Genomic DNA, 13,016 nt, shown 5'->3' on the forward strand with positions numbered 1-13,016 from the left:
GCCTGGGCGACAGAGCGAGACTCCATCTCAAAAAAAAAAAAAAAAAAGAAAAAGTTAATTGCAGTGTGGAATCTGAAAGTTTAGGAGTGAACTTTTTGAACTTTGTTACCTTCAAACTCATTGGCCTACTCTGCACTTTGAATGGATCACCTACCCTTGCATGATATTTTAACATCACAAACTGACCGTTTGGAAGATAATGCTTCACTGAGTAATGTATATCTTATGAATGTTAATACATTTCGTTATATACTATCAAACAAATTAGAATAATACCAACACTGATCTCATCAGAAAAATCTTTACATATTAGAAACTTGTCAAGCTTATGGTAGCAGGCACAAGTTTTAAAACAATTTAATGGCGGGGAGCGGTAGGGCTCATGCGTGTAATCCCAGCACTTTGGGAGGCCGAGGCGGGCGGATCACGAGGTCAGATGATGGAGACCATCCCAGCCAACATGGTGAAACCCCGTCTCTACTGAAAATACAAAAAATTAGCTGGTTGTGGTGGCACGCGCCTGTAGTCCCAGCTACTCGGGAGGCTGAGGCAGGGGAATCGCTTCAACTTGGGAGGCAGAGGTTGCAGGGAGCTGAGATTGCCCCACTGCACTCCAGCCTGGCAACAGAATGAAACTTCGAAAAAAAAAAAAAAAAAAAAACCCAAAAAACAATTTAATATTTGCTTGAAAACTCCAATTTTTATCACTGGCAAAAAATACTATCAGTTGTTTTATATAAAGTGATAGGTTTACTTCATACATTTTTGAGAAAATATCTGTATAAAACGTAAGTACTGGTTATGTACTATCCTTGGGGGAATTGAGAAAATAGTCATTCAAAACATTTTTTGTTTTGTGTTTCAGCTATTTTAATGCCTTTTGCAGATGTGTTTTAGATGCATTTTATTTTATTTTTTTGTTATGACACATTAGAATTTTTATTTTTTCTTAACTACACTAGATTTCTTATGACTTATTTTTTGTCAAATGTAGTCATCCCTGTTCTGATTTCATTTTATTTTATTAAAATTTTTTTTTTTTTTTATTTGAGAAGGAGTCTCACTTTGTCACCCAGACTAGAGCACGATCTCTCCTCATTGCAACTTCCACCTGCCGGGTTCAAGTGATTCTCCTGCCTTAGCCTCCTGAGTAGCTGGTATTATAGGTACCCACTGCCAGCTCAGCTAATTTTTGTATTTTTAGTAGAGATGGGATTTCACCATGTTGGCCAGGCTAGTCTTGAACTCCTACTTCAAGCGATCCACCGGCCTCAGCCTCCCAAAGTGCTAGGATTACAGGCGTGAGCCACTGTGCCTGGCCTTAAAAACTTTTTTTTTTATTTTTAATTTTTGTGGGTACATAGTAGGTGTATACATGCATCTTAAATTATAGGAGCAATTAAGTAGTAAACACAATTTTATTTGCCTTATGTTGTGTATAATAAATGTTGAAGAGGTTTGCATAGTCTTAGAACTTATATTCACATCAGTACCATGGAAGCTGTTGCTAAAAACTGGATTTGTAATTCCCCCCTCACCCCCACATCCTGGTTGTTTTTTCTTTATTGCCACCTATGTTACAGTGGGGTTTGACATCTCTTAACTCTCCTCAGAATACCCCACACCTTTGTTTTATCATTATCTTTCAACACTTTTCCTTGAAAGCTCATACCACCCTTCTCAAAGCTGTCTTCTATATTTACCTTCAAAATAGTTTTGTTTTTTGAGATGGAGTCTTGCTCTGTCACCCAAGCTGGAGTGCAGTGGTGTGATCTTGGCTCACTGCAACCTCTGCCTCCCCAGTTCAAGCGATTCTCCTCCTTAGCCTCCTGTGTAGCTGGGATTACAGGTACATGCCACTGTGCCCAGCTAATTTTTTTTTTGTATTTTTAGTAGAGACGGGGTTTTGCCATGTTGACCAGGCTAGTCTTGAACTCTTGATCTCACGTGATCCAACCACCTCAGCCTCCCAAAGTGCTGGGATTACAGGCTTGAGCCACCGCACCCGGCCCAAAATAGTCTTTTCTACACAAATTTAGTCTTGGGATTTCTCTTTACCCTTTATGCGCCTTTGAAAAATCCACAATCTTTTTTGATTAGCGTAAGATTTTCTAGCTGTCTCCAAGATTCTGGCACGATTGGAGGAAATACAGTGTTTTCTTTAATTTTTGCTTTCTTGTTTAAAGAAGAGAAAGTTCTTAACTGCTTGGGATGCTTAGATTTGTTAAGCTTCAATTTCTGTCATTTGTTTTATCAAAACTTATTTGAAAGATTTTTCTAAAATTAAAATTGTTATATCTAACTTTTTCTCCAAAATAATATCTCTTCTTTCTTCACTTAAATTTTAGAATCAGTTTCTTGTCCCATTATTGTTCTTAGCAACTTTAAACATCCATGTTGGGTTTTCCAGGCACCCTAGGTTCACAGTACACTTCTTTCAACTTGACCTCCTTCATGTCTGCTACATAACACTTGAATGTCTTTGTCATCCCACACCTTTAAATTCTTCAGCTTCCTTCCATGACTAACCACTGTTGCAGTTTGAGAGCATGATATAGAGCTGTTGCCTATGTAGGAAAGCTGGCACCCTATCTATGCATTTAGACAGTAAAAATGGAGCTGTCTTTTGATACTGGACCCTTCCCAGAGTGCATCCTCTTCCCCTGGTTAGTAAACTTAAATTATTATACTGAAATTTTGTATCTTAAATTGGAGTTTAAAATGCTCTCATAATTTGGAATGTTCAAAATATTCTGAAGTAAGTTTCTGCAGAAGAGTCTAAATGATATATAAATTGGGGGAACTGGGGGAACAGCACTTACCAAGCATTTTATTTATTGTGTCACAAATAGCCTGTACTTGCACAATAAGAAAATTACCTGTCCAAAGCAAAAGTGCCCAGTTTTAGGAAAATCTTTTTGTTATATACTTTTTTTTAAAAAAATTTTATCCATTCTGTAGAGGTATCTCCTGTTTTTTTTTTTTTTTTTTGAGACAGAGTCTCGCTCTGTCGCCCAGGCTGGAGTGCAGTAGCACGATCTCGGCTCACTGCAAGCTCTGCCTTCCGGGCTCATGCCATTCTCCTCCCTCAGCCTCCTGAGTAGCTGGGACTACAGGCACCCGTCACCACGCCCAGTTAATATTTTTGTATTTTTAGTAGAGATGGGGTTTCACCATGTTAGCCAGGATGGTCTCGGTCTCCTGACCTCGTGATCCACCCGCCTCGGCCTCCCAAAGTGCTGGGATTACAGGTGTGAGCCACCACACCCGGCCTTTGTTATATAGTATTAAACATTCTCTTCTATAAAGTTTAGTGGAAACTTGTTATTTTTTAGATATAAACCGTGTGAGTTTTAGAACTGTATAATTTTGAAATCTGTTTATATGAATTCATGTAACTTTCAAAATTGATATGGAAAACATAGGATCTAGGTTTTCCCCCTATTTTTGCATTTCTTTCCTGTATACCCTTAAAGAAATAAGACACTATTTTTTACCATCACCTTTCAGAGTGAATAGGAAAGTGTTAAATACCTGTTATTGGGCCTCATGGATATTGGACATTGGGTAGAGCCATTAATTATTTTGTTATGAGTTGCTTGCTAATTTTTTTCCGAGATAAATATTTTCATTTTGTCTTGATTTTTTTTTTTTTTTTTTGAGATGGAGTTTTGCTCTTGTTGCCCAGGCTGGAGTGCAATGGCACGATCTTGGCTCACCACAAACTCTGCCTCCAGGATTCAAGAGATTCTCCTGCCTTTGTCTCCCGAGTAGCTGGGATTATAGGCATACGCCACCATGCCTGGCTAATTTTGTATTTTTAGTAGAGATGGAGTTTCTTCTTGTTGGTCATGCTGGTCTCCAACTCCCGACCTCAGGTGATCCACCCGTCTCGGCCTCCCAAAGTGCTGGTGAGCCACCGTGCCCAGCCAGTCCTGATTTCTAATGTGTTAATATTGCTGAATAGGGGGAAAACATACTTATTTTGAAACTTCTTAAGAGGATCCTGGATTTTAAAATATTTTAAAATTTTGATACAGAAATAAGAATCAAACTCCACAATGACAACCTATTTGGAATTCATTCAACAAAATGAAGAACGAGATGGAGTCCGATTTAGTTGGAATGTTTGGCCATCAAGTCGACTGGAAGCTACAAGAATGGTTGTTCCTGTGGCAGCCCTGTTTACACCACTGAAAGAGAGACCTGACTTACCACCTATTCAATATGAACCTGTTCTGTGTAGTAGGACCACTTGCCGTGCAGTTTTGAATCCTTTATGGTAAGTAAAATATATAGAGGAACTAATGTGGCAATGAGATTTAAAAATGCAGGGGTTTTTTTTTTTGCATATTTTTATGAAAATCCCTTTGTTTTTGTTCATAGTAATTTTTTCAAATTAGGACAGTCAGAAAAATCCAGAGAGCTGTAAAATTTTAGGATCATTCTAGTTGTAGTGAGTTGATAATATAAAGAGACCAAATGTAAGAGTGTCACTATAAAAACTGTTAGATCCCATCAGTGTCTTCTGAATAGTGGTGCTGGATATGTATCAACCCATCTTGTGTCATTAGATAAGTCATAATTGGCTGGGCACGGTAACTCATGCCTGTAATCCCAGCACTTTGGGAGGCCGAGGTGGTGGATCACCTGAAGTCAGAAGTTTGAGACCAGCCTGACCAATATGGTGGAACCCCATCTCTACTAAATACAAAACTTAGCTGGGTGTGGTGGCATGTGCCTGTAGTCCCAGCTATTCAGGAGGCTGAGACAGAGAATTGCTTGAACCTGAGAGGCGGAGATTGCAGTGAGCTGAGATCATGCCTCTGCACTCCAGCATGGGCGACAGAGTGAGACTCCGCCTCAAAAAAAAAAAAAAAAAGTCATGATTGAGTGACATGATGTTACAAAAATGTTGTGATTTCTGTTGCTTAAACCAAAGTCTCAGGAATCATCTCTTACTTCTCTTTCCATTCCCTCTCCCCCAGCCAATCCACTAGCAAATCTAGGTGATCTACCTTAGAACATTACAGATTCTGTCTCTTACAGCCTCTTATTCCATCTCTGGTAGTATACTCTGCTTCAAGATACCACTATCTTTTTTCCTGGGCAATTTCAATAGCCTCCTACCTGCTCTCCCTGTTTCTATTCTTGTCTTTCAGCAGTCTGTTCTCCATCCAGAAGCTAGAGTTTTATGAATGAAAATCAGATTATTAAAATCTTCCAGTAGTAGCTTCTTATTTTTGGAATGAGAAATCCAAACCACTTATCAAGATCTATAAAGCCTTTTATGATCTAGCCTCTGTATATATTTCTGCCTTCATCTGGTATTATCCATTTTCCTTATTATCATCTACATAATACCGTAACCCTATTACCGTCTTTCTGATTCTTGAACATACCAAACTTATTCCTGCCTTGACACTGGTATAGTAGCTGTGCATTCTGCCCGGATTCTTCCGTCTCCAGATTTTCTTGTGATTGGTTCCTTTTCATTCTGGTCATATTTTAGTTGTCTCATTAAGAAGGAAGTTTTTTAAAGCAGCCCTCTTAAACACATTCTTACATTCTGCTTTGTTTTCTTTAATCTGTTATTACCATGTAAAAGTATTTTCGGCTGGGCGGAGTAGCTCATGCCTGTAATCCCAGTGCTTTGGGAGGCCAAGGTGGGAGGATTGCCTGGGCAGCAAAGCAAGACCCCATTTCTACAGGGGAAAAAAAAAGAAAAAAAAAATAGATATGTGTGTGTGTATATGTGTGTGTATATATATATTTTTTATGTATATATGCTGAGTGTGGTGGTATGTGCCTATAGTCCTAGCTACTTGGGAGGCTGAAGATGGGAGAAACACTTGAGCCAGGAGTTCAATGCTGCAGGGAGCTATGATTCTACCATTGCAACGCAGCCTGGGCAATAGAATGAGACCCTGTCTCAAAAAAAAAAAACCAAACGTATTTTCTTGTTTGTGCATCTGCTTGTCTTTTGTCTGTCTTTTCTAGAATGTAAACTCCATGAGAGCAGTTCTCTTTTTCTTGTATCACCAGCACCTAAAATAATGGTTGGTACTTATTAGGCGTTCAGTAAATATATTTTTGACCTGAATAAATGTTTTCTAGGTCTGAGTGTAGATGTTACTGAAGTCACTTGAAGAAAAAAATAGGATTATTTTAATTTTATTGATATTGCTGTATATGTGTGTGTGTATATATTTTTGAGATGGTTTCACTCTGTTACTTAGACTGGAGTGCAGTGTTGTGATTCTGGTTTACTGTGTCTTTGACCACCTGGGCTCAGATGATCCTCCCACCTAAGCCCCCTAAGTAGCTAGGACTACAGTCATGCGCCACCGTGCCTGGATGATTGTATTTTTTGTAAAGACTGGGTTTCACCATATTGCCTAAGCTGGTCTTGAACTCCTGGACTCAAGCCCTTGCCGCCTCAGCCTCCCAAAGTGCTGAGATTACAGGCGTGAGCTACTGCACCCAGCGAATATTTACTGTATGTTAAAAGTTAAAATATATTCACCATTTAGGTAAACTTGTATATTTTAAAAGTATGAATTAGATATTGGTAGTGTCTAAAACTACATGGCTTTTAAAAGTTACTTTTACTTTCAATTTGAATATGTTCATGTTTTAGGAAGAAATTAATTTTATTGAAATTTGAATTTTTGTAAAATTGAACTGAAATATGCTGAAATATGAACTGATATATCTTTTCTTTTTTTAAAATAGTCAAGTGGATTATCGAGCAAAACTTTGGGCTTGCAACTTTTGTTACCAAAGGAATCAGGTAAGAAAACATCCATTGCATGCCAGGCGCGTTGGCTCACGCCTGTAATCCCAGCACTTTGGGAGGCCAAGGCAGGTGGATCATGAGGTCAGGAGATCGAGACCCTCCTGGCTAACACAGTGAAACCCTGTCTCTACTAAAAATACAAAAAAAAGTTTGCCAGGCTTTATGGCAGGCGCCTGTAGTCCCAGCTACTAGGGAGGCTGAGGCAGGAGAATGGCATGAACCTGGGAGGCGGAGCTTGCAGTGAGCCGAGATCGCGCCACTGCACTCCAGCGTGGGTGACAGAGCAAGACTCCGTCTCAAAAAAAAACGTAAAACATCCATTGCAGATATTAATGCTAAAATACTAGTCATGTAGAAAAATGCATATTTAAAAAAAGATACAAATAATTATTTCTCATTTAATGAAAATGCCTTTTTAAAAATAATTAAATGATCAGGAAATGCTTTCAGTTTAAAATTTTATTAATCTTTCTATCCTATAATTTGTTAAACATTTTTGTTTTTTTTTTTCTATTTGTAGTTTCCACCTAGTTATGCTGGTATATCTGAACTGAATCAGCCTGCTGAACTTTTACCTCAGTTTTCTAGCATTGAATATGTAGTTCTGGTAAGAACATAAGAACAAATATTTAAGAAAGTTTTAAAATTTATACTGAAATAATTGTTAAATTGTGGTAATTTGGAAGCAATCATGCTTAATTCGATGGAATTGATTGATTTGATGGAACATTTCAAAGGTAAACTGTTGAGGTCAGTTTGAGCAGGGTAATTCCTATGTTGTAGTAATTTGATGGGTGGCTAAGATACTGGGTAGGGTGGTGTGATTTACTATACTGAGTAGATCAGTAAACAATAAAGTATCAGTCTTGCTTTGTAGTTGGAAATTCAGTTAACAAATACTTAGTCAATATGATGCTGGAGTTGGCTAATGTATCCCCCAGGTCTAATTAATGAAAATAATCTTGCATCGGTCCTTCTTAGGGAAATCATTTTTGTTTTCTTTCTGAATACCTAACATAGTTGTTTGCATGTTTAAGTGTGGAAGTAATATCTTTTATGAATGTTTTAGAGAAAACAGTTATGTTCACTTGGATCATTTAGTAATTTGTTCAGCCTGGCTAGTTTCTAGTTCTCTGAAAATTCAAGTCAGGTTTACTAACTATTTTATAAGAGTCAAATGAAACCTTATGCATGAGTTAAATAAAATGGAAAGTGAAAGTCCCCTCTGTGTAACTATACCTAATGTTCGTAATCTTACTTTTTCACCTGATGATATGTCTTAGATCTCTCTCCATGACAGTAGAAATAACCTATTTCATTTCTGAAATGGCTTTACTAGGATACTTTTGTTTCCGTTATTTAATTAGTTCCCTGTTGACTGTCTTGTATATTGTGCTTTAAACTATGTATTTTTTCTTTTTGGTGACTTTTTTAAAAGCGTGGTCCTCAGATGCCTTTGATATTCCTCTATGTGGTTGATACTTGCATGGAAGATGAAGATTTACAAGCCCTGAAAGAATCCATGCAGATGTCATTAAGTCTTTTACCACCTACAGCTTTGGTTGGACTTATTACTTTTGGGAGAATGGTTCAGGTTCATGAACTTGGATGTGAAGGCATTTCAAAAAGCTATGTCTTCAGAGGAACAAAAGATTTGTCAGCCAAACAACTGCAGGTAAACAACAAGAATGGTAGTTTTCACCTATCTGAACATTACTCTATTGATGTTTATAAATACTTTCTATATGTTTCTAGGACAAATTTTTATTATGAATAACTAATATAATGATATTATAACAAAGGCTTTAAATTCAGTGCTGGCCTCAGTTTTCTTTTCACGTGCCTTAAATTGTTATACAGATTAAAGACCCTTCACTTTTAACTGTATCTTTAAAATTTAAAGTCAAACCAAAGGTCTTTTACTAGAGATTGGAAGGGCTTATGAAGAGTCATGCTGAAGGCTAAGAAGAGCAACCGCAGAATGTTAGCTTGTTTCTTTTTTTTTTCTTAAGAGTTCAGCTTTTTTATTGAACATGTTATAAAAGAGTTAGTCAAAAAGACCAAAGTCGGCTGGGTGCTCACGCCTGTAATCCCAGCACTTTGAGAGGCCGAGGTGGGCGGATCACAAGGTCAGGAGATTGAGACCATGGTGAAACCCCATCTCTACTAAAAATACAAAAAATTAGCCGGGCGTGGTGGCGGGCGCCTGTAGTCCCAGCTGCTTAGGAGGCTGAGGCAGGAGAATGGCGTGAACCCGGGAGGCAGAGCTTGCAGTGAGCCGAGATCACGCCACTGCACTCCAGCCTGGGGAACAGAGCGAGACTCTGTCTCAAAAAAAAAAAGACCAAAGTCCATGTCATCATCATACTCCTCAGGTTCTTCTTTCTTTGTTTCTACTTTCTTTTCCTCAGTAGGGGCAGCAGTGGTGGTGGGGGCAGGACCTCCTGCTGGTGCAGCACCAACTGTTGGAGCAGGTCTACCAGCCCCTACATTGCAGATGAAGCTCCTGATGTTAACATTGGCCAGTCCTTTGCAAACAAGCCAGGCCAGAAAGGTTCAACATTATATCAGCTGCTTTAACAAGGGCATTGCTCTAATCCACTGTGATGGTCACCTCATTGTCATGCAGAATGAAGTCCAATTAGATGCAGAAGAACTTGAGATGGAGGCCATGGTGTGGGCGAGTGCAGGGCTGGTGCTGCCCGACATGGTGCTAGTCACCTGATGAAGTGAGGGCCTCACCCCAGTGTGGTCTTGGCTTCCTCATAAGAACCGATCACCTTGGTGGCTGCTGAGGAGAGAGCTTTTGTTTCTTAACGTTTCACTTAGGAACTAAATAATTTTAGTATGTTTGGCAAGGGGAGTTATTTTGAGACTGGACAATTTTTAGTTTATGAACTATGGTTGCATATGTATTTTAGTGGTTTTTATCACTGAGACAAATTGAAGCTTTCTCTTCCAAGGCAAAGGAGTTATGTGCAGCATACTAGGATCATCTGCTCGGCTGAGCATCTTTTTTTCTGCCCAGAGATTTTGATAGTCCGTAAGAGAGTAATGTCTATTTGTATTGGGAGATGGTTGGTATATATACCTTATATATATAATATAAGGTTGTTCATGTAGGTACTTCGAAAAAACTTTCCAAGTAATTCTGGTGCAACTCCTAGTTGAGAACAGTTACCCTAGAAAGTGATAGATAAGCCTGGCATAAAGTTGACAGATGTAAAATCAGACTTCAGAGGCTTCCAGGTCGACCAAAATGAAGAAGGAAGGAAGAGATTTTTGAAGGTGAGTCTAATTTGAAACTTGGCAGACTGAGGTATTGGTGCTACAGTTAACTTAGAGAACATACTAGAGGAATTTGCAGGCTTAAATGGGGAGGATAATGAGTAATGAATGTGTTAGTCAATGAGTAGTGAATAAGATTTGAGAAGGTAGAGAAAGTTGAAGTTTGTTCTTTTTTTTTTGAGATAGAGTCTCGCTCTGTCGCCCGGACTGGGGTGCATTGGCACGATTTTGGCTTACTGCACTCTCCGCCTCCCGGGTTCAAGCGATGCTCCTGCCTCAGCCTCTTGAGTAGCTGGAACTACTGGCATCCACTATCATGCCCGGCTAATTTTGGTATTTTTGTAGAGATGTGGTTTCACTATGTTGGCCAGGCTGGTCTTGAACTCCTGACCTCAGTATATCTGCCTTCCTTGGCCTCCCAGAGTGCTGGGACTACAGGTGTGAGCCACCGTGCTCAGCCTGAAGTTTGTTCTTTTAAGAGGTTTGTTGTTGAAAGTAATGAAGGAGGAGATAGCATGGGAATTTGAGAGAGAACTGAGTTAAAGAGATGTACTTTAGGAGGAAGGAGAAAGGAAAGAGACTAAAGAGGGTGAGTGAAAGCAAGAGTGAGATGAGGAAAGTGAGGTTTAGGAAGACATAGTAGGGATTCCTTCAGGAGCACAGGAAGCGGAGAGGAGAATCATGTTTCCATGACACAGGAGAGAAAGTGAACCAGTTTAAATCTCTGTGCTTTAGTTTTTTTCATTTGTAAAATAGAGATAGCAATAGTATTTACCTTATAGTGTAGTCATGAGAATTAAGTGAATTGTACATGTAAGTGTTTGCTATATTAATGTTATTTTTAAATTATGAATGTATTTAGAATGGTTTAGTGTTCTGATTGTAGAGTCCCTTTTACTTAAATTATGTAATACATGTGAAGCACGTAAAACATCTTCCTTTTTTCTTTTTCTTTTGATGCGGAGTCTTGCTCTGTCACCCAGGCTGGAGTGCAGTGGCATGATCTTGCAGTCTCTGCCTCCTGAGTTCAAGCAATTCTCCTGCCTCAGCCTCCTGGGTAGCTGGGACTACAGGCATGTGCCACCACACCTGGCTAATTTTTTTTTCTGTATTTTTGGTAGAGATGAGGTTTTACCATGTTGGCCAGGATGGTCTTGATCTCCTGACCTCGTGATCTGCCTGCCTCAGCCTCCCAAAATGCTGGGATTACAGGTGTGAGCCACTGCGCCTGACCAATTGTTATATTTTTTAGTACAGACAAGGTTTCGCCATGTTGGCCAGGTTGGTCTTGAATTCCTGAGCTCAGGTGATCTCCCTGCCTTGGCCTCCCAAAATGCTGGGATTACAGGCGTGAGCCACCTAGCTTTTTTTAGTTTGTTTGTTTGAGATGGAGTCTTGCTCTGTCACCCTGGCTGGAGTGTAGTGGCACGATCTCAGCTCACTGCAACCTCAGCTTCCTGGGTTCGAGAGATTCTCCTGCCTCAGCCTCCCAGATAGCTGGGATTACAGGAGCACACCACCATGCCTGACTAATTTTTGTATTTTTGTTAGAGATGATACTTCACCATGTTAACCAAGGCTAGTCTTGAACTCCTTGACCTCGTGATTCGCCCACCATGACCTCCCAAAGTGCTGGGATTAGGCGTGAACCATTGCACCTGGCCCTAATTTTTGTATTTTTAGTAGAAATGGGGTTTCACCATGTTGGCCAGACTGGTCTCGAACTCCTGACCTCAGGTGATCCACTTGCCTCGGCCTCCCAAAATACTGGGATTACAGGCGTGATTCACCGCGCCTGGCCACATCTTCTTTTTTCAATAGGCGAGTGAATGCCTGCAGACTAATTTTTTTTTTCCTCCACTGAAACATTTTTATTTTCTTTCCCTATCCATCTCGTTGAAAAGAGCCTGGTCTTTGCTCCCCAAATAGTCCTGAATTCAAATCTTAAACTCTTCTAGTTGTATGATCTTGGGTTTATGTCTTTGCTAATTATCTCATCCTTCATAGAAAGGAATAAACAGTATCTATTTTGCCAGGTTATTAGTACTAAATATGAGAATTCTCAGTATGGTGTAAACCCTTATAGGGCTTTGTAGAAAAACCTGGATTTAAAATCTTGCTTTGTTACTTACTGGTTGTGTAACTTCAGACAAATTACTTAGTCTTTTTGATTGTCAATTTTCATTTGTAAAGTAGAAATTAAGAAGAAATCTATTTCATGATTGCTTTTTGAGGAAATTGTATATATAAAGGTTTTAGCATAGAATATGGAACATGTTAAGTTCTTAGTAAAAAGTTGTTGTTTCCGCTAACAGTATAGGAAATATGCAGGATTAGTTCACTAATTTTATCTTTGTATATCTTTAGACTTCTATTTTCTGTTACACAGTTTTATAACTCCAGTACTTCATGACTAAGCATTTCTAGATTCAAGAAAAATTTAGTATAAACAAAGGTGGCAGTTTGGTTATGAATTACGTTAGAAAATGAAGATGTATATATACACAAAGTATGTGAACCGTAAAACTCCCCATGTCATAACACTTATTACTGTTGCAATTTTACATTTATCTATCTGTTGATTTGATTAATTTCTGTTTCTGGATTTCAATTTCCATGAGGGAAGGGACTAGTTAGTTTTTACCATTGTATTCCTGCCACATAGCAGGTGCTTATGATATAGTTTGCTGAAAGGGATGAATGAATATAAATTAAGAAGTATGGACATTTAAGTTACACAACAATTTATTTTGACTGTTAATTAGAAATAAAGTGTTTCTGAGCTAATATGCTTCCTCTTTGGTTATATAACACCTTGTGCTTTGCTCTCTCATGATGATTATTTTGTGTTATTGTTTTCTTGATAATCTCTCCCACTGGATTCTTTGTTTTCTGAGGAAGGAGACCTTGTGTTTTTTATTTTTGTGTT

General features: G+C 38.9%; 1 protein-coding gene across 1 annotated transcript in view; it reads left to right on the plus strand.

Annotated features, from left to right (window-relative positions):
* SEC23A (Sec23 homolog A, COPII coat complex component) overlaps positions 1–13,016 on the plus strand; it is a 74,063-nt gene that overhangs the window by 4,044 nt on the left and 57,003 nt on the right. Inside the window, exons 2-5 of the mRNA XM_023189626.2 lie at positions 4,041–4,282; positions 6,736–6,793; positions 7,320–7,406; positions 8,238–8,474. Of these exons, the coding sequence (XP_023045394.1) occupies positions 4,062–4,282; positions 6,736–6,793; positions 7,320–7,406; positions 8,238–8,474 (603 nt within the window). The 5' untranslated portion in view covers positions 4,041–4,061. The remainder of the gene's footprint in view (positions 1–4,040; positions 4,283–6,735; positions 6,794–7,319; positions 7,407–8,237; positions 8,475–13,016) is intronic.

This window comes from Piliocolobus tephrosceles, chromosome 6 (assembly GCF_002776525.5).
Source record: "Piliocolobus tephrosceles isolate RC106 chromosome 6, ASM277652v3, whole genome shotgun sequence".
Classification (NCBI taxonomy): Eukaryota; Metazoa; Chordata; class Mammalia; order Primates; family Cercopithecidae; genus Piliocolobus; species Piliocolobus tephrosceles.